Consider the following 22,868-nt stretch of genomic DNA (forward strand, 5'->3'; position numbering starts at 1 on the left):
GTGATGTTGCCGCCGTTGACAATGTTTTCTCGGGATAATAATCTGCTCTATAACCCTCTCATCTATGTGTTATTTATATAATAGTGTATATTCAAATATCATTCGACGTTTAACTTTCATACGATTCCTTCAGTCTTTATCATCGATATATTACTAAAGCTACTAAAGTTCTAACTAAAGCTACTAAAGTTCAAACAAACGGTTAAAAAATAAACTATTCTGATTCCATCTAAATACAAATTTATTATATTCTTTATTTCATTATTTAAAGCATTTAATGTATTCAGTATTATTAATTGGAGTTAACTAAATATATTTGTAATCGTACTCACGACTATTTGAGACCGTTTGTTCACAGGAAACACCAGTCAAGTGTTCTGGGCAAGTACATGTACACTGGAAGTTGACGAAGCCTCCATTCTTACAGTTAGGACTGTTAGTGCAGTGATCTGAATATAATTTATTATAACATATATGTCAATTATGTTTTTGTTTATTAAATCACTAATAAACACACCTTTTTTTCGATTGCAATTGTTGGCATGTATGCTAATCTATCATTCGACATTACGTAACGTTTAAGTAGTTTGTTTGCTCGTTTCACCAAGTTTGAAAGCAACTGAATTTGAATTTTAAGAAAAACACAAATAAGCATTTACGAGTACTTTACTTTATTTTCTTCAGATGAATTACAAAAACGATAACATCAGAATTTATAATATTCTTTATGTGTTAACTTGGAAGCCACATCAACACGACATCATCTTCAGAAGGTTATATCTATGTATTTTCATGTAAATAGGTACTAAATGTCTGTCTATCATCCAATAAACCAGCTTTAACATCTGACATAAGGTGCACCAAGCGAAGCTTTTGGTATTTTAATTTGACGTATGCATGATGCTAAAATCTTTTATCCATTTGAGAAATCAGACATGAAATTTAAATATTTTGCAAATCTTTTCTGATTTCTCCATGTTTAAATACAAAACAAAATTTGATATCTTTTGAATCAATTTTTCAGTTACATTTTTTATATTACATCAAAAATTATTGCAGAATGATTTTTTGTTGTTTTGGTTACGTCCAATTCCAAAACGTTTCGGTAAAAAAGAAGAGAATATTTGTAAAGCATGACATTATAGGAAGTAGTCGAATGTGTTTTTCTAATTATTGAATAGATTTCCTCAAGATTAGACATATTGTTCTTTTTAAATTCTGCCATTACCTGTACATTTATATGCATCAGTAACATCCTGTATATCATAGAATTCTAAACCATCAGCTGAATCGGCCAAAAACTCTAATCGTTGGTCTTTAAACTTGATAGTTTGTTTGCCATTGGTGGAAAAAGCCTTCAATTAAAAGTGAGCTAAATAGTCCTGTACCAGAAATTTCATTCCAAATCAGTATACGTATACAGCAATACTCCACACAAAACTATACAGAAAGTAAAATATTGACCCCGTACAAACTTAAACAAAAAATAGGAGTGAACTCAGCTTCCTTGGAAGGATCAGCAGTCCCTGCTTCACTAGTTGCACCTTTCATATGGTATATAGGAAACAGCTGGCAGGTACGGCTATAGGCTCCTTGACCATGCTTTCTTTACCAGGTGCTATTTGATAATATATGCCTATACATATACCCAACACTACAAGAAAATTTATAGTTGGATTCTTATAAACCACGCCGAAAGCCATGAGTAATCTCAAATGCTACGGATGGTTATGCCAGGGATAAAGTAGTTTCACCTGTCATATGTTTCAGAAAATCATTGCTGTGTATGCAAACAGGCTCCTTGACTAGGCTTTCGTTTCGATGTGGTATATTGATAATATATGCGTTGTCGGCTAATTGAACTACGAACACAATCTGCGTTTCGTTCTATAATACGAAACACTACACTCAAAATTAAGTGGAGTATTGCGAGACAAATATGGAACGGATATGAATTCTGTGCCGGAGATTGATGCGAGCTTATCAATATATGAAAGAGTTTTCTCTCTTGAAAACAGCTTCATTGTTTAAATAGATAGCTCAAGTTACATGGAGAACTTCTTCAGATTTGTGGCTATCCGTGAATATGGTACTGATGAAAAGCCTTTGACAGTTCCTGTAAAAAGGGATCATACTATTTTAAGAAATGAACAAATCAGAACCTTGTCAACTGTTGAAGTCGATATTTACACTTTTGACTTTCTTTTTAGGTTGCTATTCATCAAATCGACACAATTATTACAGTTTTCTGTTTTTATCTGTACAATGACAGTACATACAGCTGCTCAAAATACTTACATATAAACTGTACTGCATAGATGATTCTGCATCATAAGGGTTATTGTCTTGTGTGTTTTCCTTCTCCATGTTGCTATTCTTCACATACGCATATCCATTCCATTGTGGCTGTACGTTTGGCCATTCAATTGTGACGTATTTATCACGATCACTTCTAGATTGTTCGTGATGTCCTCCCATGGCATGTAACATCTCATGTACAGCTGTGCTAACCTATAAATGATATATTCTTTAAACTTGAGCTTGTAAATTATTGTAAGAATGAAAACCACAATTTTGGGAAAAGTGGAATTCATATAATTTAAGATACCTTATTCATGATATATGAAAAATAAAAAAATGTGAAAATCTATGAAATTAAATGAAATATTCCAGTTAATTCAAAATTACGTTTGAAAAATAAGAGTAAATTTAAGATAAAGTATGTCCTCTAGGAGAGCAAATCACATAAGCTGGAAAATTATTCCTAATATAATCTACGCGAGGCAAAATCTGTTTGCAATTGACAAATGCAATAATATTAAATATAATTTTTGTTTTTAAATCACACTCACACTTATCATTTTATTATTAAAGGGAACAGTTGATTCCTTGAAAAGTCGGAATGTTCCCGAAATGGACTGTTGGCCGACCAATCAAAAGTGACTAGTACACATGTATGTATCAAGCTAAAGATATACTTACAGTAACACAGTATGATTCTTCTAAGCTAAGTTGCTGTATTCTGCTTCCGCTAGGAAACACATTACCTACATAGGACCAACAACCTCTGAAAATTCAATGATACATAACTCAAAATATGTATAATGCAAATACTACTTATTAGACTAAAGACGAACTATTTCTTGTAACGGAAATTGCAAGGGTCATCATGTATGAGTGGCCGATCGTGTCATTGGCGGTATAAACATATAGTATGAAATTATCAACGCGTTGGTTTTTACTTTCAACGCGTTGGTTTATATTATGAACGCGTGGGTTTTTACTTTCAACGCGATGGTTTTTACTTTCAACGCGTTGGTTTCACTTTCAACGCGTTGGTTTTCACTATCAACGCGTTGGTCTTCCTTTTCAACGCGTTGGTTTGTAATTAATACGGTATGAAAAACCAACGCGTTGGTTTTCAATTCCATACCGTAAGTTTTCCACTTATGTCTACCAATTAACATCTTTGTAACAAAATACAATCTTATTTACCGTTCGGACGGACTCCAGAAGTTTGGTGGGAAAATAAATACTCCATGTTGAAGTTACTTACTGACTTGCTACATGACTACACGTAGAGGAGACGTGGTTGAATTTTTGTAGTTTTTGTTTCAAATTGCAAAGCTTAGGACGCGTATTTTATTGATTCGCCCGTAAAAGTTCACAACGGCATAGAAGAGAGGCGACAGATACCAGAGGGAAAGACAAACGCATAGATAGAAAATCAACTGACAACGCCACGGCCATATGTTATATTATATAATAGCACTCAGCGTCGTGGGCACACATACATTAATTTCTTAATTAGTTTTAAACAATGCGATAAAAGTAGTATCTGCAATGAATCTATGAATTCTGCTGAATATTTTCATTAGCTTCACATGTTGGACAAGGCATAACATTTTTTGTGGATAAAACTCTGCGATTGGATTTATAACCAAAACATAGAACATGAACACATTTTATCAAAAAGTTGAAAAGAAAAATTGAAAATATCTAGATATAACTAAATAATATTTCTATTTTTTTTCTATAATAAGACAAGACTTGAAGAAATCAAATGCATTTTTTTGCCAAAAAGCAATTATAAATTTATTTGTTTTGATTCGAAATGTTGCAATGATTAAAAGAGTATACAACACTAATTAAATTTGATTAAAAGAGTATACAACACTAATTAAATTTGATTGTACAAAGAAAACATTTTAACTGCAAGGAACATTTGTTTTCCATAATAAAAAAGAAAGAATTACCATAATTACATTTTCAATATAAATTAAACGACATTGAATGAGAAACTCTGACTAACAAATTCATACTTCCATCCGACTTACTGTTCATTTATAAATGTTACTACATTCTGGTGTCCAAGTGCTGAAGGGTTGTACAGGGGATCAGTGGTTGTTATCCATTTGATGCATGTATTGTCATGGAACTGTTTAATGGCTTCGTTTATTACTGTCACAGAACTTGCTGCTGTAAAAGTAAAAGGATGTCAACAATATGCTAGCATAATTTCTTACGGTTTAAGTAGAAAAAAATATGTAACAAAAAATATTAGGTCCATATGCTACATATATTTTACAAAAATCTGTGAGAAAAAGGATAAAAAAAGTTTAATTGGATAAAATATAGCTCTAAAACCCTTAGAGAGAATAACAAGTAAAATAAAAGCTAAAAAAAATACAAAATGACCTGTAAATATATTTTTTTTTATTCATCATGGATTAACAGTCATTTACATAAATTATCTATAGTGACACATAATAAAGCAAGCAAGAAAAATAAGCATATTCAAGCAAATAAAAGTAAACAAAAATAATACTAAAAATACGATATGATATAACGGAATATGGATGCAGTATAACATTTTCATCAAAAAATATATAGTGATAATGGAAATTACATTTCAAGCACATCTATACATAATAATTCACTATTAAATTAATTAATGACTTTATCCCAGGGGTTCCAGTACATGTTATAATCTTTCACACTCAAAATTTTTTGTAGGAAATATGTTTTCCTAAAATTAAATTTTCTTTTATATAGTTTTTAAGTCCTGAGGTTTTTCCTCTTGTGTCTTTGATCTGTATATAAAATACTTTACTAGTAAAATGACTTTACTTTCTAAAGATTTAGTTGATAGTTATCATAAAGACCAAACATAACTATATCTATATGTAAATATTTGCTTCTGAGCGTTCATTGTGATAGTATATTGCAATGTAATGGTCTGTGTGAAATAGATTATTGTGCTTTACAGAATTATAGCTTCCGTTATTCCATAAATAGATATAAAAGAAATACATTGTAAACTTTCCTGTCTGTCCTGATGAATTATGAGGCGTAATAATTAAACCTGTAAAATGTTTAGTAGTTACTTATGTTTGCCTTTGGTAGGATTTATCTATTAGTGTATAGATATAGGAAAATGTGGTATGAGTGCCAATGAGACAACCCTCCATCACCATAACAATTTATAAAAGTAAACCATTATAGGTCAAAGTACGGCCTTCAACACGGAGCCTTGGCTCACACCGAACAAAAGCTATAAAGGGTCCCAAAACTACTAGACGTGTAAAACCACTCAAACGGAAAAACCAACGGTCTAATATATATAATTTTTTTTTAGTTCCTTTAGATTATCAAGCTCTTTAACTGCTTGGGTTCTTAAGCATCTCTGATTTTCAAATACTAGTATTCGACTTTAACTGTTCCCAATGAATGTAGACCCTAGTTAATCGCTATGAACGCACGCAGTTTATACTTGTTGCTTTCATTGTTTATATTTCAGAGGGATTTTTAGATTTGTAAAAAAAAGTCCAGTACTAACACATGTTATATATCCTATAGGGAACAATTCCTGTACTAATACATGTTATATATCGTATAGGTAACAATTCCTGTACTTACACATGTTATATATCCAATAGGGATCAATTCCTGTACTTACACATGTTATATATCGTATAGGGATCAATTCCTGTACTTACACATGTTATATATCGTATAGGGATCAATTCCTGTACTTACACATGTTATATATCCTATAGGGAACAATTCCTGTACTTACACATGTTATATATCCTATAGGGAACAATTCCTGTACTAATACATGTTATATATCCTATAGGGAACAATTCCTGTACTTACACATGTTATATATCCTATAGGTAACAATTCCTGTACTTACACATGTTATATATCCTATAGGGATCAATTCCTGTACTTACACATGTTATATATCCAATAGGGAACAATTCCTGTACTTACACATGTTATATATCCAATAGGGAACAATTCCTGTACTTACACATGTTATATATCCTATAGGGATCAATTCCTGTACTTACACATGTTATATATCCAATAGGGAACAATTCCTGTACTTACACATGTTATATATCCTATAGGGAACAATTCCTGTACTTACACATCTTATATATCCAATAGGGATCAATTCCTGTACTTACACATGTTATATATCCAATAGGGAACAATTCCTGTACTTACACATGTTATATATCCTATAGGGAACAATTCCTGTACTTACACATCTTATATATCCAATAGGGATCAATTCCTGTACTAATACATGTTATATATCCTATAGGGAACAATTCCTGTACTTACACATGTTATATATCCTATAGGTAACAATTCCTGTACTTACACATGTTATATATCCTATAGGGATCAATTCCTGTACTAACACATCGTATATATCCTATAGGGAACAATTCCTGTACTTACACATGTTATATATCCAATAGGGAACAATTCCTGTACTTACACATGTTATATATCCTATAGGGATCAATTCCTGTACTTACACATCTTATATATCCTATAGGGAACAATTCCTGTACTTACACATGTTATATATCCAATAGGGATCAATTCCTGTACTTACACATGTTATATATCCTATAGGGAACAATTCCTGTACTTACACATCTTATATATCGTATAGGGATCAATTGCTGTACTTACACATGTTATATATCCTATAGGGAACAATTCCTGTACTTACACATGTTATATATCCTATAGGGAACAATTCCTGTACTTACACATGTTATATATCCTATAGGGAACAATTCCTGTACTTACACATCTTATATATCGTATTGGGAACAATTCTTGTACTTACACATCTTATATATCCAATAGGGATCAATTCCTGTACTTACACGTGTTATATATCGTATAAGTTACAATTCCTGTACTTACACATGTTATATATCGTATAGGGAACAATTCCTGTACTAATACATGTTATATATCCTATAGGTAACAATTCCTGTACTTACACATGTTATATATCCAATAGGGAACAATTCCTGTACTAATACATGTTATATATCGTATAGGGAACAATTCCTGTACTTACACATGTTATATATCGTATAGGGAACAATTCCTGTACTTACACATGTTATATATCCAATAGGGATCAATTCCTGTACTTACACATGTTATATATCCAACAGGGATCAATTCCTGTACTTACACATGTTATATATCCAATAGGGATCAATTCCTGTACTTACACATGTTATATATCGTATAGGGAACAATTCCTGTACTTACACATGTTATATATCCAATAGGGATCAATTCCTGTACTTACACATGTTATATATCCAATAGGGATCAATTCCTGTACTTACACATCTTATATATCCAATAGGGATCAATTCCTGTACTTACACATGTTATATATCCAATAGGGATCAATTCCTGTACTTACACATGTTATATATCCAAAAGGGATCAATTCCTGTACTTACACATCTTATATATCGTATAGGGAACAATTCTTGTACTTACACATGTTATATATCGTATAGGGAACAATATCTGTACTTACACATGTTATATATCCAATAGGGATCAATTCCTGTACTTACACATGTTATATATCCTATAGGGATCAATTCCTGTACTTACACATCTTATATATCCAATAGGGATCAATTCCTGTACTTACACATCTTATATATCGTATAGGGAACAATTCCTGTACTTACACATGTTATATATCGTATAGGGAACAATTCCTGTACTTACACATGTTATATTTCCAATAGGGATCAATTCCTGTACTTACACATCTTATATATCGTATAGGGAACAATTCCTGTACTTACACATGTTATATATCGTATAGGGAACAATTCTTGTACTTACACATGTTATATATCCAATAGGGATCAATTCCTGTACTTACACATCTTATATATCCTATAGGGAACAATTCCTGTACTTACACGTGTTATATATTGTATAGGTAACAATTCCTGTACTAATACATGTTATATATCGTATAGGGAACAATTCCTGTACTTACACATGTTATATATCCAATAGGGATCAATTCCTGTACTTACACATGTTATATATCCAATAGGGATCAATTCCTGTACTTACACATGTTATATATCCAATAGGGATCAATTCCTGTACTTACACATGTTATATATCCAATAGGGATCAATTCCTGTACTTACACATGTTATATATCCAATGGGGATCAATTCCTGTACTTACACATCTTATATATCCAATAGGGATCAATTCCTGTACTTACACATCTTATATATCCAATAGGGATCAATTCCTGTACTTACACATCTTATATATCGTATAGGGAACAATTCTTGTACTTACACATGTTATATATCCATTAGGGATCAATTCCTGTACTTCACATCTTATATATCCAATAGGGAACAATTCCTGTACTTACACGTGTTATATATCGTATAGGTAACAATTCCTGTACTAATACATGTTATATATCGTATAGGGAACAATTCCTGTACTTACACATGTTATATATCCAATAGGGATCAATTCCTGTACTTACACATGTTATATATCCAATAGGGATCAATTCCTGTACTTACACATGTTATATATCCAATAGGGATCAATTCCTGTACTTACACATCTTATATATCCAATAGGGATCAATTCCTGTACTTACACATCTTATATATCCAATAGGGATCAATTCCTGTACTTACACATCTTATATATCCAATAGGGATCAATTCCTGTACTTACACATGTTATATATCCAATAGGGATCAATTCCTGTACTTACACATGTTATATATCCAATAGGGATCAATTCCTGTACTAATACATGTTATATATCCAATAGGGATCAATTCCTGTACTTACACATGTTATATATCCTATAGGGATCAATTCCTGTACTTACACATCTTATATATCCTATAGGGAACAATTCCTGTACTTACACATGTTATATATCCAATAGGGAACAATTCTTGTACTTACACATGTTATATATCCAATAGGGATCAATTCCTGTACTTACACATGATATATATCCTATAGGGAACAATTCCTGTACTTACACATGTTATATATCCTATAGGGAACAATTCCTGTACTTACACATGTTATATATCCTATAGGGATCAATTCCTGTACTTACACATCTTATATATCGTATAGGGAACAATTCTTGTACTTACACATGTTATATATCCTATAGGGAACAATTCCTGTACTTACACATGTTATATATCCAATAGGGATCAATTCCTGTACTTACACGTCTTATATATCCTATAGGGAACAATTCCTGTACTTACACATGTTATATATCGTATAGGGAACAATTCTTGTACTTACACATGTTATATATCCTATAGGGAACAATTCCTGTACTTACACATGTTATATATTCAATAGGGATCAATTCCTGTACTTACACATCTTATATATCGTATAGGGAACAATTCTTGTACTTACACATGTTATATATCCTATAGGGAACAATTCCGTCTTTCCAAAGCCAATTAGTATAAGTATCAAAATTTCTATTTCTGATATTTGATTCGAACTGAAAAAAATATGTCATCTAGTGTTAATATCAGGAATTTAAGTCAGTGGTAAGGAACAAAACAGTCAAAAACAATATAACAAAAATACCAAACACCGAGTGAAATTAATAAGGGATTTTCCAAATAAAAAAACTACATCAAAATCTCAAACACATCAACAAAATGGATGACAACTGCCATTTCCTGACTTTTAATGCATGTATTTATGTAGAGAATAGTGGTTTATACTTGGTTTTATAACAAGCTAAAGTCACTGTAAGTTTGATTTTGCACTTGCTTTTATTACTTTCAAATGGCTATAAAAGTACACAATTTACAGGAATAATTTTATTGGATATATAGCATTTATACAAAGACTTGATTTGATAATTGAGAACTTTGACTAATAGTATTTGAGTGAAGCGTTCAGCTGATTTGTAAAGAGTTAACTGCCTTATCTATTTTCCACCCCGTCATCCTGTTCGGTATACCATTTAGTCGGTAATTAGTTGTCAAAGATTCCAGACTTATAAATTGATACACCAGACTCGCGTGTCTTCTACAGAAAACTCATCAGTGACGCTCAGACCAAAATAGTTAGAAAGCCAAACAAGTATAAAGTTAAAGAGCATTGAAGACCCAAAATTCCAAGACATTGTGGCAAATACGACTATGCCCGGAATAAGAAAACCCTTAGTATTTCGAATATTTATACTTTTGAAAACATTTGATTTATAAAAAATGATCATATAATTGATATTCATTAAACCTACTCACCGACTTCTTTAACTTAATTTCTTCGATCTGTTCTGGTATTAGCCTGTGTGAGTCGTGGGAATCACCGTACGTCTTGGCGCTATCTTCTGGATGAAGTCCCTGAACCTGTTAATTATAATAACATTTAATCAGATTATTGTGCTTTCTGTTCTGGTATAAGCCTGTGTGAGTCGTGGGAATCACCGTACGTCTTGGCGCTATTTCCTGGATTAAGTCCCTGAACCTGTAAATTATAGTTACATTTAATCAGATTATTGTGCTATCTGTTCTGGTATTAGTTTGTGTGGGTCATTGAAATTCCCGTACGTCTTTGCGCTATCTTCTGGATGAAGTCCCTGAACCTGTTCATTATAATTACATTTTATCAGATTATTGTGCTATCTGTTCTGGTATAAGTCTATGTGAGTATGGAAATCTCCGTACGTCTTGGCACTATCTTCTGGATGAACTCCCTGAATCTGTTCATTATAATTACATTTAATCAGATTATTGTGCTATCTGTTCTGGTATAAGTTTGTGTGAGTCGTAGGAATCTCCATACGTCTTTGCGCTATCTTCTGGATGAAGTCCCTGAACCTGTTAATTATAGTTACATTTAATCAAATTATTGTGCTATCTGTTCTGGTATAAGCCTGTGTGAGTCGTGGTAATCCTCGTACGTCTTAGCTCTATCTTCCCTGAAGTCCCTGAACCTGTCAACTATAATTACTATTAAACAGGAGTTTTCGTTATTACTGCTTGTGACATCCTCTAATGAATACTAGCTTTTGGAAAGTTCTCTTGAGAACTTTTCTATCATATTTCTATATTTTGTAATGCATTAAAGCATTGCTATCAAAAATGTTAGCGTTGGTGGTTAAGTTTGCACATGATTTAATCTAAGAACCTTTGTGCATCAAAATCTTTTTTTTAGTTTTTTGGTAACAAACTTGAAAATAGATACGATCGGTCTTCTAGATTTTCAAAATGTTACGTTATATATGAATGTGAGACATGCTTCCATTAGACAGTAACCTAACAAAATTACTAACATATGAAGTTTGACAACCAATGTACACATTTGTATATCCAATATGTCATGACATGAAGAAGCACGTGTACGATTTACAATTTACTCGCTTACTTTGTATGTGCTTCTCAGATATTGTTCTATGTAATTACAAAAGTAAAACAAATCTACCGCACCCTAAAGCAAACTAAGGAAGGGGAAGTCAATAAAAATTGACAAAATATAACGCTATCAATCAGTTAAAAAAACTGCCATATTCTCGAATTGATACAAGTAAAATTGTATCCTTAAACACTTTATTAAAAAAAAATGAGTTAATTCTTGCAATAATGACTTTGAATTTTTCGAAATATAGTCGATCAAAATAATGCAGCAGTATTTTTGTGAAAAAAAACAAAGAACTTTATTATTTGCTAATTTCTATCCAATATTGAAATATCATTATAACGTCAAAGCGCTTTTGTTGTTGCTTTTATATAACGGAATTAATCTAAACACTTGTCTTTTAAATAATGACATACACACTAAATGAATAGAAAAGCCCTCCGTTTAAACAATAATAACTGTAAATGGCAAAAACACCACATTTATCTAGAGTATTTTGTGTCTATTTATAGAAACCATTTTCTGCTGTGGGACCAATGAAAATCAAACTTCTTAATCGTGTTGGTTTTTGATGCGTTTTGTTATTTGATTTTGCCATGTGATTATGGACTTTCCAAATTGATCTTCCTCTAAGTTCAGTATTTTTGTGATTTTACTTTTTGCTATCATTATAGTTTTGTCATATTCTAACTCCCTAATGTGAGACTAGAGATAATCTTTCTTCCGAAGTCTTAATCTTCAATTCTGTTACAATACTTACAAGATGAATTTTCCCTTTATTCTCGATTTCCATACCTTCCAGCAGGTTGGATAAAGGGTCATCTGGATCAATATTCTGAAGAAGAAATATTTTAATATGATGGATTCTTTTTCTTATAATGTAAATTGAAATAATTCAATAAATTTTGCATATATTGCGTTTCTTGATAAAAACCGAGATGTTAAAATTATTTGTGTTAACATATGCCGATATACAAAAATGTTGAATACTTGCAGTGAAATGTTAAGACGGTAGAAAGTATCATAGGATTCATTCAGGTATACCCGTTTCTTGCTTAAACAGAATTATTAGAAAACACAAATATAAGTCTAATCCAAATGTTCACATAACTTGAAGCTTTCTCATGATGAGAGCTAAGTTCACGACAGAACGGCGTAAAAGTGCTCAACTCAGATATCCAATTACCTTTACAAATTGGATGATTAAAATCCTCAAATTTTGTAAGAAAGTATAAATTTTTGCTAGCAATTCTTTCTACCTCAGGATTTTCTATTGGTAATTCTTCTGTGTCTTCTTTTTCCCCCTCTACGTTTGATTTTCTCCATTCTTTTAATTTATTCTCTATCAACAACATTTCTTCCTCTGTCAATTTTGACATGCTCTCTTGGGAATTGTCTAGCCGTCTGTCGGATGCATGCAACTTTTGATCAATTGTAACATGTCGACCCTTAAAAAATAAATCAAAATTAACATACAACATATAATTTTACAAACACAAGAACGTTAGCTTATTGGTTTATCTTTTCTAATTACATTTCTCCTAACTGTTATACTTACCTGTTTAAGTGGTAGGTTATCAGTCTAGCAGTATAAACATTGTATGGCGGTCTTGGCCTTGCATGTTCTTATCACAAGTTTTACAATATTAGCCATTTATTTGAAGACGCTTATTAATTCAATGTTTAGACAGGCTAAGTACTATCTATGTGCTAGTATAGGTTATCTTTTAGCATTAACGTATACTAGGACAGATTCAGATCATATTATCTTCTGGAATAGTGCCGTTTATATTTGAAAAGCAATACCATAAGTTAAGTACAGGTTTTTTAACTGAACGCTTATCACTTAAATCAATGGTTACCTTATAACTTTATTATTCAATCCATGTTTCAAATATTATTTTCTCAAACCTTCCAAGATTTGTTTTCAGTTATGTCACAAGACACTATAGTCGTTGTAGAACTCTTCATTTCATTATTGTTTTTTTATAGCATTTCAGCTATGAATGGTAACTGTTTAGCTCTTGTTTATTAAAGCTTAAAAAATGAAGTTCCTAAATTTAATGTTTGGTGGTGTCTAACACGTGTTATTTAATGAATCTATCTACATCATTCTCACAGCAAAATATAAAAAACATAAATGGTTGTTCACTGGTTCAATTACTGCAATGTTAAAACGCTCAAATAACTTTCAATAAATGTGTAAGAGTCATCTCCCATACCCTAGGTCTACCCCCTCAAACATTCTTGTTATCAAATTTGCTGTCTTGTACATGAACATGACTTGCAGGATCACATTAAAAGTTGAACTGTATATCAGTACTACACTGGTTTACTATCAACTACTTAAAAACCTTTTAATCAGATTTACTGTCTTATACATTCGTTTGATGTGATTGAGCCCTTGATTTTGAAGTTAGATTAGGGATTTTCCTTTTTGAATTTTCCTCGGAGTTCAATATTTTTGTGATTTTACTTTTTGTATTATATACCAATTGTAAACATATTGTACTTACATGTTCTCGTTCCTTTAGTAGCTGTTCAAGTTCATTCAAATCATTTTCTATTTTTGTATTTTCTGAATAAAAAAAAACGAAAAGGTAGCTCATTTGAATTTCATTTTTCATCAATCAACAATCGGCAGTGTTTGTCAAATCTATTAGAAACTCATCCCTTTTTATATAAACACCTCGTTGGGTGCCCATGGTCTGTTATAAATAGCTATAGATCAATTTATAAGGTCACATTTCAACGAAGTCGGTTTTCTGTGAACCAACGAGAAACCTCTATACACAGTATTTCACTGTATTTGATTAGAAATAATAGACACAACTACCCATTTCTTTGCTAGTTAAGGGACTGTATTTTCAATAATTGGGACCAAGCAAGCAAAACTGTGTAAACCTGCGTACGACACAAACCTACAACACAACTGATTAAAAAAAAATATATACAAATGATTCTACTGTTGAGCGAAAATATACGGTCTGGAAATAAATATATTATTTTAAATTAGGCAATCAATTTATACTTTTACGAAATATTAGTGATTTCTTATACACATTTTGAATCATATTACTATATTCACACGATAAAAGTGCTGACACAAAAATATTGAAAAAAAAATGTAATTTCAAGTTGAAATACCAACCCCATTTGTTTTATGCTAAAGACGTTGACAATCAACAATAGAAATATTTCGCTCATTTACAACGTGAGTTTTCTTAACACAATTGGTTCAGATTCCTTTCTCAGAAAATCGTAATATTACTCAGCATTACATCCTTTTTTTTATCATGAAAAAAAAAATGAAATCATAAATATTTAAACACCTTGTGCAATTAAAAGGAATTAATCTGCGTAGACGGGCAGCAGAAATACGGAATGCAAATAGCCATTTCATATTAACAACTATTATCCTTTACTGCGAAAAATATTGACTAGTATCAATCATACTTTCTAATTTCGTGTGTAATTTAGAGCTATAAGACACAGAAGTTGATCCTTTAAAGGTGGTTTATTTTACGATTACATTTGATGAAAATACATGTAATTAGCTGTTAAAAACAGTTGACATAGTTCAAAGCAAACTTGTATAAAAAGCAGGTTGCCATCATCAAAATTAACAAATTTAGGAGATGCTCTATTCGATTTATACAGAGCTTTAAGAAAATTAATTCAAAAAGTTAATCGGTTATATTTACAGTGTTTCAGGTTTCAATCATTGTATTATTAAATGTTGTATTTGAATATTTGATATCCGGGTATAGCTTTCTTATTCAAATGGATTCGATTTCAAGTTTGTTTAAAGTAACATGTCAATTACAGTAAGGAATTAACATGCTTGAAAAGGTTTAAGTAAAAATATAAAAGTATTATTACAATGCCATGTAAAAACCGTTAACGTGAAAGCGTACGATTCAAGGAAGTTTTGGTTTCACTATTTAACTAAAATTTAATCGTTATTCAAACAAAATATTGTAAATGTATATCTAGGAATTAAAACAGAGCGTTTTATGCAAACATGTTCTGTTTAATATCGTTCTCATACAGAAACATTTTAATCCAAATAATTAACCTATTCCTTTGATGAATACTTGTCAGTCTCAAATAATTCAATGCACCAGTTTATATATTTTAGTTTAATTACTGTTGTCATTTGTCCTGCACTTTACTTTGTGCAAAATTAAAATAATGAAAAGAATGGGCTTATATTTTTTTTAACGTTACGCTTATGGACTGTTATATTTAATTTCGATTGCGCATTAAAAACTATTGGTGTATGATAAAAAGATAGGTTGCAAATCCAAATAAAATGTTATCCAACAAAACTTTTATTTAAAAATAAGAAACACTCATGTTTTAAAAATGTTGATTTACAATGAAATATCATTCTTCCCTCAAATCTTGTACATTTCATTAAAAAAATAGACCGATTGATATCTACTATTCAACCATTCGAGATGTCGAATGATACCACATCTTCCTAAAACACATCATGATACATTCACAATTAGATTGTCGGTCTTTATGTCTATATGAATAGAACTGTCGTGATAAAGTTATGTTTTCTTTGCAAATATATAAAAATGATGTAAAAAGATGATTGTGTTAAATAGGACAAGATAAAGATAAAATCAGATGTTTTTTGTAAATATAGAATAACTAAAAATAACAGAAAACTAATTGTTCTCTTGAACACGTGCACCTCTCTATCAATGTGATAAATCATCCAAACCGAAGTAGATTTCACGTGGTAGATTTGTATGATACAAAAAGGTATATGCCCTTATTGAAATTTAAAGAAACTACATGTACATAGAAATTGGAAATACAAAATAGATAAGATTTAATCTTTACGTACAATATGTTGGCTGCATAATCCTTTCTTTTGATATTTTTTTCCACACAATGATACTAATCAATTGCGTTAGTGCAATTCAATATTCTTGTATGGACGAAAATCGTCATTGTCATATACTTATTGTAATTACATGTGACTAATAGTTTTACAGTATTATATGATAGCATTTTATCAAAGAGTTCAAATTTTCCCATATGTGCTAAGTGGGCTAAAGTATTATCAACTGGTTCTGTTCGCTACGTTAGTTTAAACAGTATTTATAAAGGAAAAATTACAAGAATAAAATATTACAATGTTAAATGAAGTTCAAATATGGAATTTCGAAACTAGTTCGGAAATACTTATATAAATCCGTCACCCAAAAAGGTGTAAAGTGTTGAGGCGGAAGCCCTTCATACTAAACATTTCCGCACGATACCGATTTTAAGATCTAATAATATAAAAAAAATAATTAGAAGCCTTCATTATTGTATTGAAATTTGTGTGCTTCAACCACAATTCGGTCAGCAGAGAAGCACATTTAGTACCCATTGGAGTACAGACTGTCTGTTTTAAAATCTATTCACCTAACTAAACAAATGGTTTATCGAATAAAAAGTTCAGATAAAGGCAACAGTAGTATACCGCTGTTCGAAATTCATAAATCGATCGTGAAAAAAACCCAAATTCGGGTTACAAACTAAAACTGAGGGAAACGCATCAAATATAAGAGGAAAACTACGACACAACAGAAACACAACATTGAAATGTAACACACATTTTAAAAAAGTTTATCCACAACGGTAGATTTGTTATGTGTTTCTACCTATCTACAAATAAGTTATGTATAATGAAACGGTGTAACCAATCTGTTTATTGAGCATTGTTAGTAGTATGGTTAGCGAAAGGAAACCCAACAGTTTAGATTGTATAAGAGCTGCAAGGATTGTGATACAAGATTGTGCAAATGATCTTAAAAATGTGTAAGAATCCACATGATTTTGAACCGCTGTTTGAATATTAATCCTATTATTTCTGATTGCAACATTTTACGGTACACAGAATAGTGGTAAAAAATATTTTGTCGAACATTATGGTGATTATGGTGAACCGCTTTTATGTCGGTCTGTAATTGTTTGGTTATTGTAAAGTTTAGGTATCGAGTATATAGACTGGAGCATTTAAATTTTCTTTTTTATGTTAGCATCAAAAGGGAAGAATGACGAATTTGAGATTTTCTAAATGCGCATCCATACAAACAAAAGATAATTCATTGGAATGGTAAAGATACAATATATAAAAATCGATCCATTTGATTAACCCGAACGGTCAGTATAAAAAGATAATCCATTAGAATTCTATAAATGCATATTCTAATGCAACAACGTTTGTAATGTTCATTTTGATTGGATAACGTCACTTTCTTACATGGCATCAATTGACAATTGATGCTATGGGACGTACGCGCAAGCGCAGACAGCATATGACAGATTTTAAATACATGTTTTAACGTTGTTTTCTGTCAGTTTCATTAGAATGGAGATAACAATATTGTATTTTAAGCTCCGACGGCATCAATTTGGGATTTGATGGTCGCAAATACCCGTTTACTGTCTCCGCTAACGCGTCGCCAGTAAACTTAATTTGCGACCATCAAATCCCCAATTGATGCCGTCGGAGTTTAAAATACAATACAGTTATCTCCTAAATACCAAAATCATAATCCATAAGAATGATGCAAATAGTTATAAATGATTATTAAGGTAAAGTATAAATGTTCTACTTACCGAAATACTTTGCTGGAATTTTATGCGATTTGATCAAATAAATATTCCAAAGTACAAACACAACACATAGCATAATTTTCATGTTGAATGAAAACTTTCAACTGAATTTCTCTTTTTTTGTGTTTTTCTGTTACATCATTCTCCCTAAAACTTAATTCTGTTTGTAGCTTATTGTCTTAAAGTCCTGTTTATATATGCGGATATATGTACTAAGAATGCTCTCGTTGCAAAAAAAGAAATGACGTTGGCGATTTAAATACATAATTATATGAATTGTATTGTAATTGTATTGTATTTCATAATAACGTGTCGAAGTAAGGTAGAAGATATCTTTAAATAAAACTTGGTCTCCTCATTTTACTTTTCTGTGTCGGTAGTTTGGAACGTATATTTTCATTATTGTTTTCATCCTAGTATATTTATGTTGATTGTGATTACTTATATTCATTTTTGATTGACTTTCAGGATGTGCAAGCACTAAACAAAAGATAATCAATTGGAATGGTGACGAAACGAAACGTTATACATGTTAAACGAAGAGTTCTTCCATTTGAATTGCGCGGGTGCCTAATTCCAAAAAGATAATCGGGTACCACGTGTGGATCTGTTTACTCTTCAAGAGCATCTAGGAATGCCCCAAGTTTTCGGTGGGATTCGTGTAACTCAGTCTTTGGTTCCCTATATTGTGATGTGTTATGGTGTTTGTCTGTTTGTCTGTTGGTATGTTTCTATTTTTTTCGCCATAGCGATGTCAGTTTATTTTCAACTTATGACCTTGACTGTCCTTTTGGTGTCTTTCGCATCTCTTTTGAAAACACATAAAGAAGAAACAAAAAACCAAGTTTCACACAAAATGATATTTTATATGGTTAACATTCACTAAGAATTATAGCACAATTTTAATGTGTAACAACTTTATTAAAATGGTTCAAACATCTTAAGATTTATGCACAATCTTAATGTTTTAGACATTATTCGACACACTGACTGTATTAAAACATAGTTATAGTTTTATTGTGACATCTTAAATATTCACACATACAGAACTGCAAATCCAACTACACTGAAATGTGAGTTACACGTCGATTTCAGTCGAGAATGTTTTTTTTTCTCTTTCTGAATTCATACAGAAAATCATAATAGGTGAGAAGATTAAAATCATGTACCGGAAAGCACACAATACTCCTAAATAATTTAAACATTTCATTTTCGTTAAATAAGTAGTATATATTACATTTTATATAATCTAGTTTATTAAGTTACCTCACAGATTTGTAATTTGAATATCGCGTGAGAAAAATGTAAGGCGACAACCCGTAATATTATCATGAAGGTTATACTTAATTTTCCAAATAACTAATAAGTGTGTATTTCAAATCAACTTCACCTCTGGGTACATTTTAATTTCAAACTAGATTAAATAAAATGTGGTTCCTTATTCTTATTTCCTTTATCGTTAATTTGCTACAATTAAAGTCTTTATATATAATTTGCTACAATTAAAGTCCTTATATATAATTTGCAACTCAGTAAAATATAAACATTTATTTTGAATATCATTCATTCATATGTTTCTGATTATCAGATAAAAACTCGAGGTCGAACATTAACTTTTATTTCGGCATCAAAAAGCTACACAATATTGGATTTAAAAAACATGGATTTTCAATAGACAATGTATGACATTAAATTTAAAGTACACACATAAAACAAAGTATGGAGAGTGGAGTATGGCATCAGAATAATTGAAAAATGAACTAGCTGGGCTTTGCTTAGTGTTTGAGGCCGGACGATGACATTAAGTTGTTTATTTCTTTGCCATGTGATCTCTCAAAAGCAACATGCCATATTTTGTATATATATATATAAGTATATATATAGAGTCTATAAGAATCTACCAACCAGTAACCTTAATAGGTATTGGATCATCAAAATTGACAATACTACACAAACATGAAAAATTATATGATTCTAAAAGAATACCTATAAATAGATGGAAATCAAAACACTAAAAAGTGTTGAATATCATCGCACAAAGATGGAAAAACTGAACAGATGATATAAATTGTACAATAATTACAAATATTTCGGCTCATCAAATGGCCTTCCACAGTGTTTTTAACAATACAGATATATAATGTATACGGTGTAAAAATAGATCAGTAATAATACAGGTAAGTTTTGGTCGATTGATTTTAATCCAAAATCCTGAATATCATAATACAAACATTAGACTGTAAATTTAATTTTTTCTTTTTATTGATTCCATCTGGATGGAGGACATCCAGTTCTTTTATCCAAAACTTCTCCCGATTCTCTCTTTGCCTAGGTTGCCATGCACAATCCTGTTCGATTACAAGGATCTTCATGTGATCAAAATCTTTCAGATTGTGAGCTGGTAAGCTGAAGTGAACAGGAATATACGGTTTTTTTGTGAGGTCACTCCTGTGTCCATTAAGGCGTTTGTGAAATGGCTGCATAGATTCACCAACATATTGGAGACCACATATAGGACACTCAAGAACGTAAATCACGTTTGAACTTTTGCAGTTGACATTGTAGAAGATCTTATATATCTTTTCTGTGGGCTAACTGTGAAATGTTTAGGAATGCTACAATTGGTTGCAACATTTGCAGCGCTTATCCCCACAAGGCTGGCAATTACCTACAGTATTGTTAGGTTTTGAAAAGTCAGCACGGACAAGTATATATCTCAGGCTGTTAGGTTGTTTAAAGGCAATCATGGGAGGCTTAGGAAAGATTTTGGATAACTTATAAAAAAGAAAATGTGGTATGATTGCCAATGAGTCACCTATCCACAAAAGACCAAAATGACACAGACATTAACAACTATAGGTCATCGTACGGCCTTCAACAATGAGCAGAGCCCATACCGCATAGTTAGCTATAAAAGGCAATGTTTCTCGATTGCTGTCCAATAATTATATATATATATCAGTCTAAAGATTTGCACAACGGTACTGATATAAGATGTTATAATACGAAAATGTTGTTATTAAATCGTGCTGACAAATATTTCGGCTCAACAAATGGCCTTCTTCAAGTGTCACAAGTTTTAACAATACAATCAGGTGTAAAGTGTTGAGGCGGAAGCCTTTCATACTAAACATTTCCGCACGATTGCCGATTTTAAGATCTAATAATATAAAAAATAATTAGAAGCCTTCAATGATCTTTTGAAATTTGTGTGCTTCAACCCCAATTCGGTGTGCAGAGAAGCACTTTTTGTACCCATTAGAGTACATACTGTCCGTTTTAAAATCAATTCACCTAACTAAACAAATAATTATCGAATAAAAAGTTGAAAGAAAGGCAACAGAAGTATACCGCTGTTCGAAATTCATAAATCGATTGAGAAAAAAAAACCGGGTTACAAACTCAAACTGAGGAAACGTTCTTGATGTAACTCGTAGTATCGAGGTAGTTTATTTTCTCCATAGATGATTCATATCTATGGAGAAAATAAACTTCCTCGATACTACGAGTTACATCAAGAACGGAACCATTATAACGGACCTCCATACCAAACAAACGGACAAACATCAATTCCTTTCTCCTAAAAGTTGCCATCCTAAACACTGCTCTCGTGGTATCCCATTCAGCCAGGCATTGCGAATCAAGAGAATATGCTCTACTGAAAATACGAAAAATGCTAGACTTGGATCCTCAATGCTCTTCAACTTTGTACTTGTTTATCTTTATAAATATTTTGATATGAGCGTCACTGATGTGTCTTATGTAGACGAACCACGCGTCTGGCGTACTAAATTAAATCCTGGGATATTTGATAACTATTTACACCATTGGGTTGATGCCACTGCTGGTGGACGTTTTGTCCCCGAGGGTATCACCAGCCCAGTAGTCAACATTTCGGTGTTGACATGCATATCAATAATGTAGTCATTTTTATAAATTTCCTGTCTACAAAACTTTGAATTTTTCGAAAAACTAAGGATTAATTTATCCCATGCATAGATGACCTTAGCTGTATTTGAACAACTTTTTGGAATTTTGGATATCCAATGCTCTTTCATTTTGTTCTTGTTTAGCTTTATAAATATTTTGATATAAGCGTCACTGATGAGTCTTATGTAGACAAATTGCGAGTCTGGCGTACTAAATTATAATCCTGGTATCTTTGATAACTATTTACACCACTGGGTCGATGCCACTGCTGGTGGACGTGTCGTCTCCGAGAGTATCGTCAGCCCAGTAGTCAACATTTCGGTGTTGACATGAATATCAATAATGTAGTCATTTTTATAAATTTCCTGTTTAACAAACTTTGAATTTTTCGAAAAACTAAGGATTATTTTATCCCATGCATAGATGACCTTAGCTGTATTTGAACAACTTTTGGGAATTTTGGATCCTCAATGCTCTTCAACTTTGTACTTGTTTATCTTTAAAAATATCTTGATATGAGCGTCACTGATGAGTCTTATGTAGACATTCAC

The 22,868-nt window shown here is 31.6% G+C and overlaps 1 protein-coding gene across 4 annotated transcripts in view; it reads right to left on the reverse strand.

Annotated features, from left to right (window-relative positions):
- LOC143055584 (MAM and LDL-receptor class A domain-containing protein 2-like) overlaps window positions 1-18,601 on the reverse strand; it is a 55,755-nt gene extending 37,154 nt beyond the window's left edge. For 3 of the 4 annotated variants that reach the window (XM_076228743.1, XM_076228742.1, XM_076228740.1), the window contains exons 1-11: window positions 18,391-18,601; window positions 14,277-14,338; window positions 13,020-13,208; window positions 12,521-12,595; window positions 10,647-10,751; window positions 9,799-9,889; window positions 4,338-4,479; window positions 2,983-3,067; window positions 2,299-2,511; window positions 1,229-1,355; window positions 333-449 (exon numbers count right to left, since the gene is read on the reverse strand). In XM_076228743.1, coding sequence (XP_076084858.1) covers window positions 333-449; window positions 1,229-1,355; window positions 2,299-2,511; window positions 2,983-3,067; window positions 4,338-4,479; window positions 9,799-9,889; window positions 10,647-10,751; window positions 12,521-12,595; window positions 13,020-13,208; window positions 14,277-14,338; window positions 18,391-18,472 — 1,288 coding nt within the window. In that variant the 5' untranslated portion in view covers window positions 18,473-18,601. Of the gene's footprint in view, window positions 1-332; window positions 450-1,228; window positions 1,356-2,298; window positions 2,512-2,982; window positions 3,068-4,337; window positions 4,480-5,839; window positions 5,865-9,798; window positions 9,890-10,646; window positions 10,752-12,520; window positions 12,596-13,019; window positions 13,209-14,276; window positions 14,339-18,390 lie in introns of those variants that run through there. The other variant, XM_076228744.1, reaches the window with a different exon arrangement.
- Window positions 18,602-22,868: the final 4,267 nt, after the last annotated feature.

This window comes from Mytilus galloprovincialis, chromosome 12, assembly GCF_965363235.1.
Source record: "Mytilus galloprovincialis chromosome 12, xbMytGall1.hap1.1, whole genome shotgun sequence".
Taxonomy (NCBI): domain Eukaryota; kingdom Metazoa; phylum Mollusca; class Bivalvia; order Mytilida; family Mytilidae; genus Mytilus; species Mytilus galloprovincialis.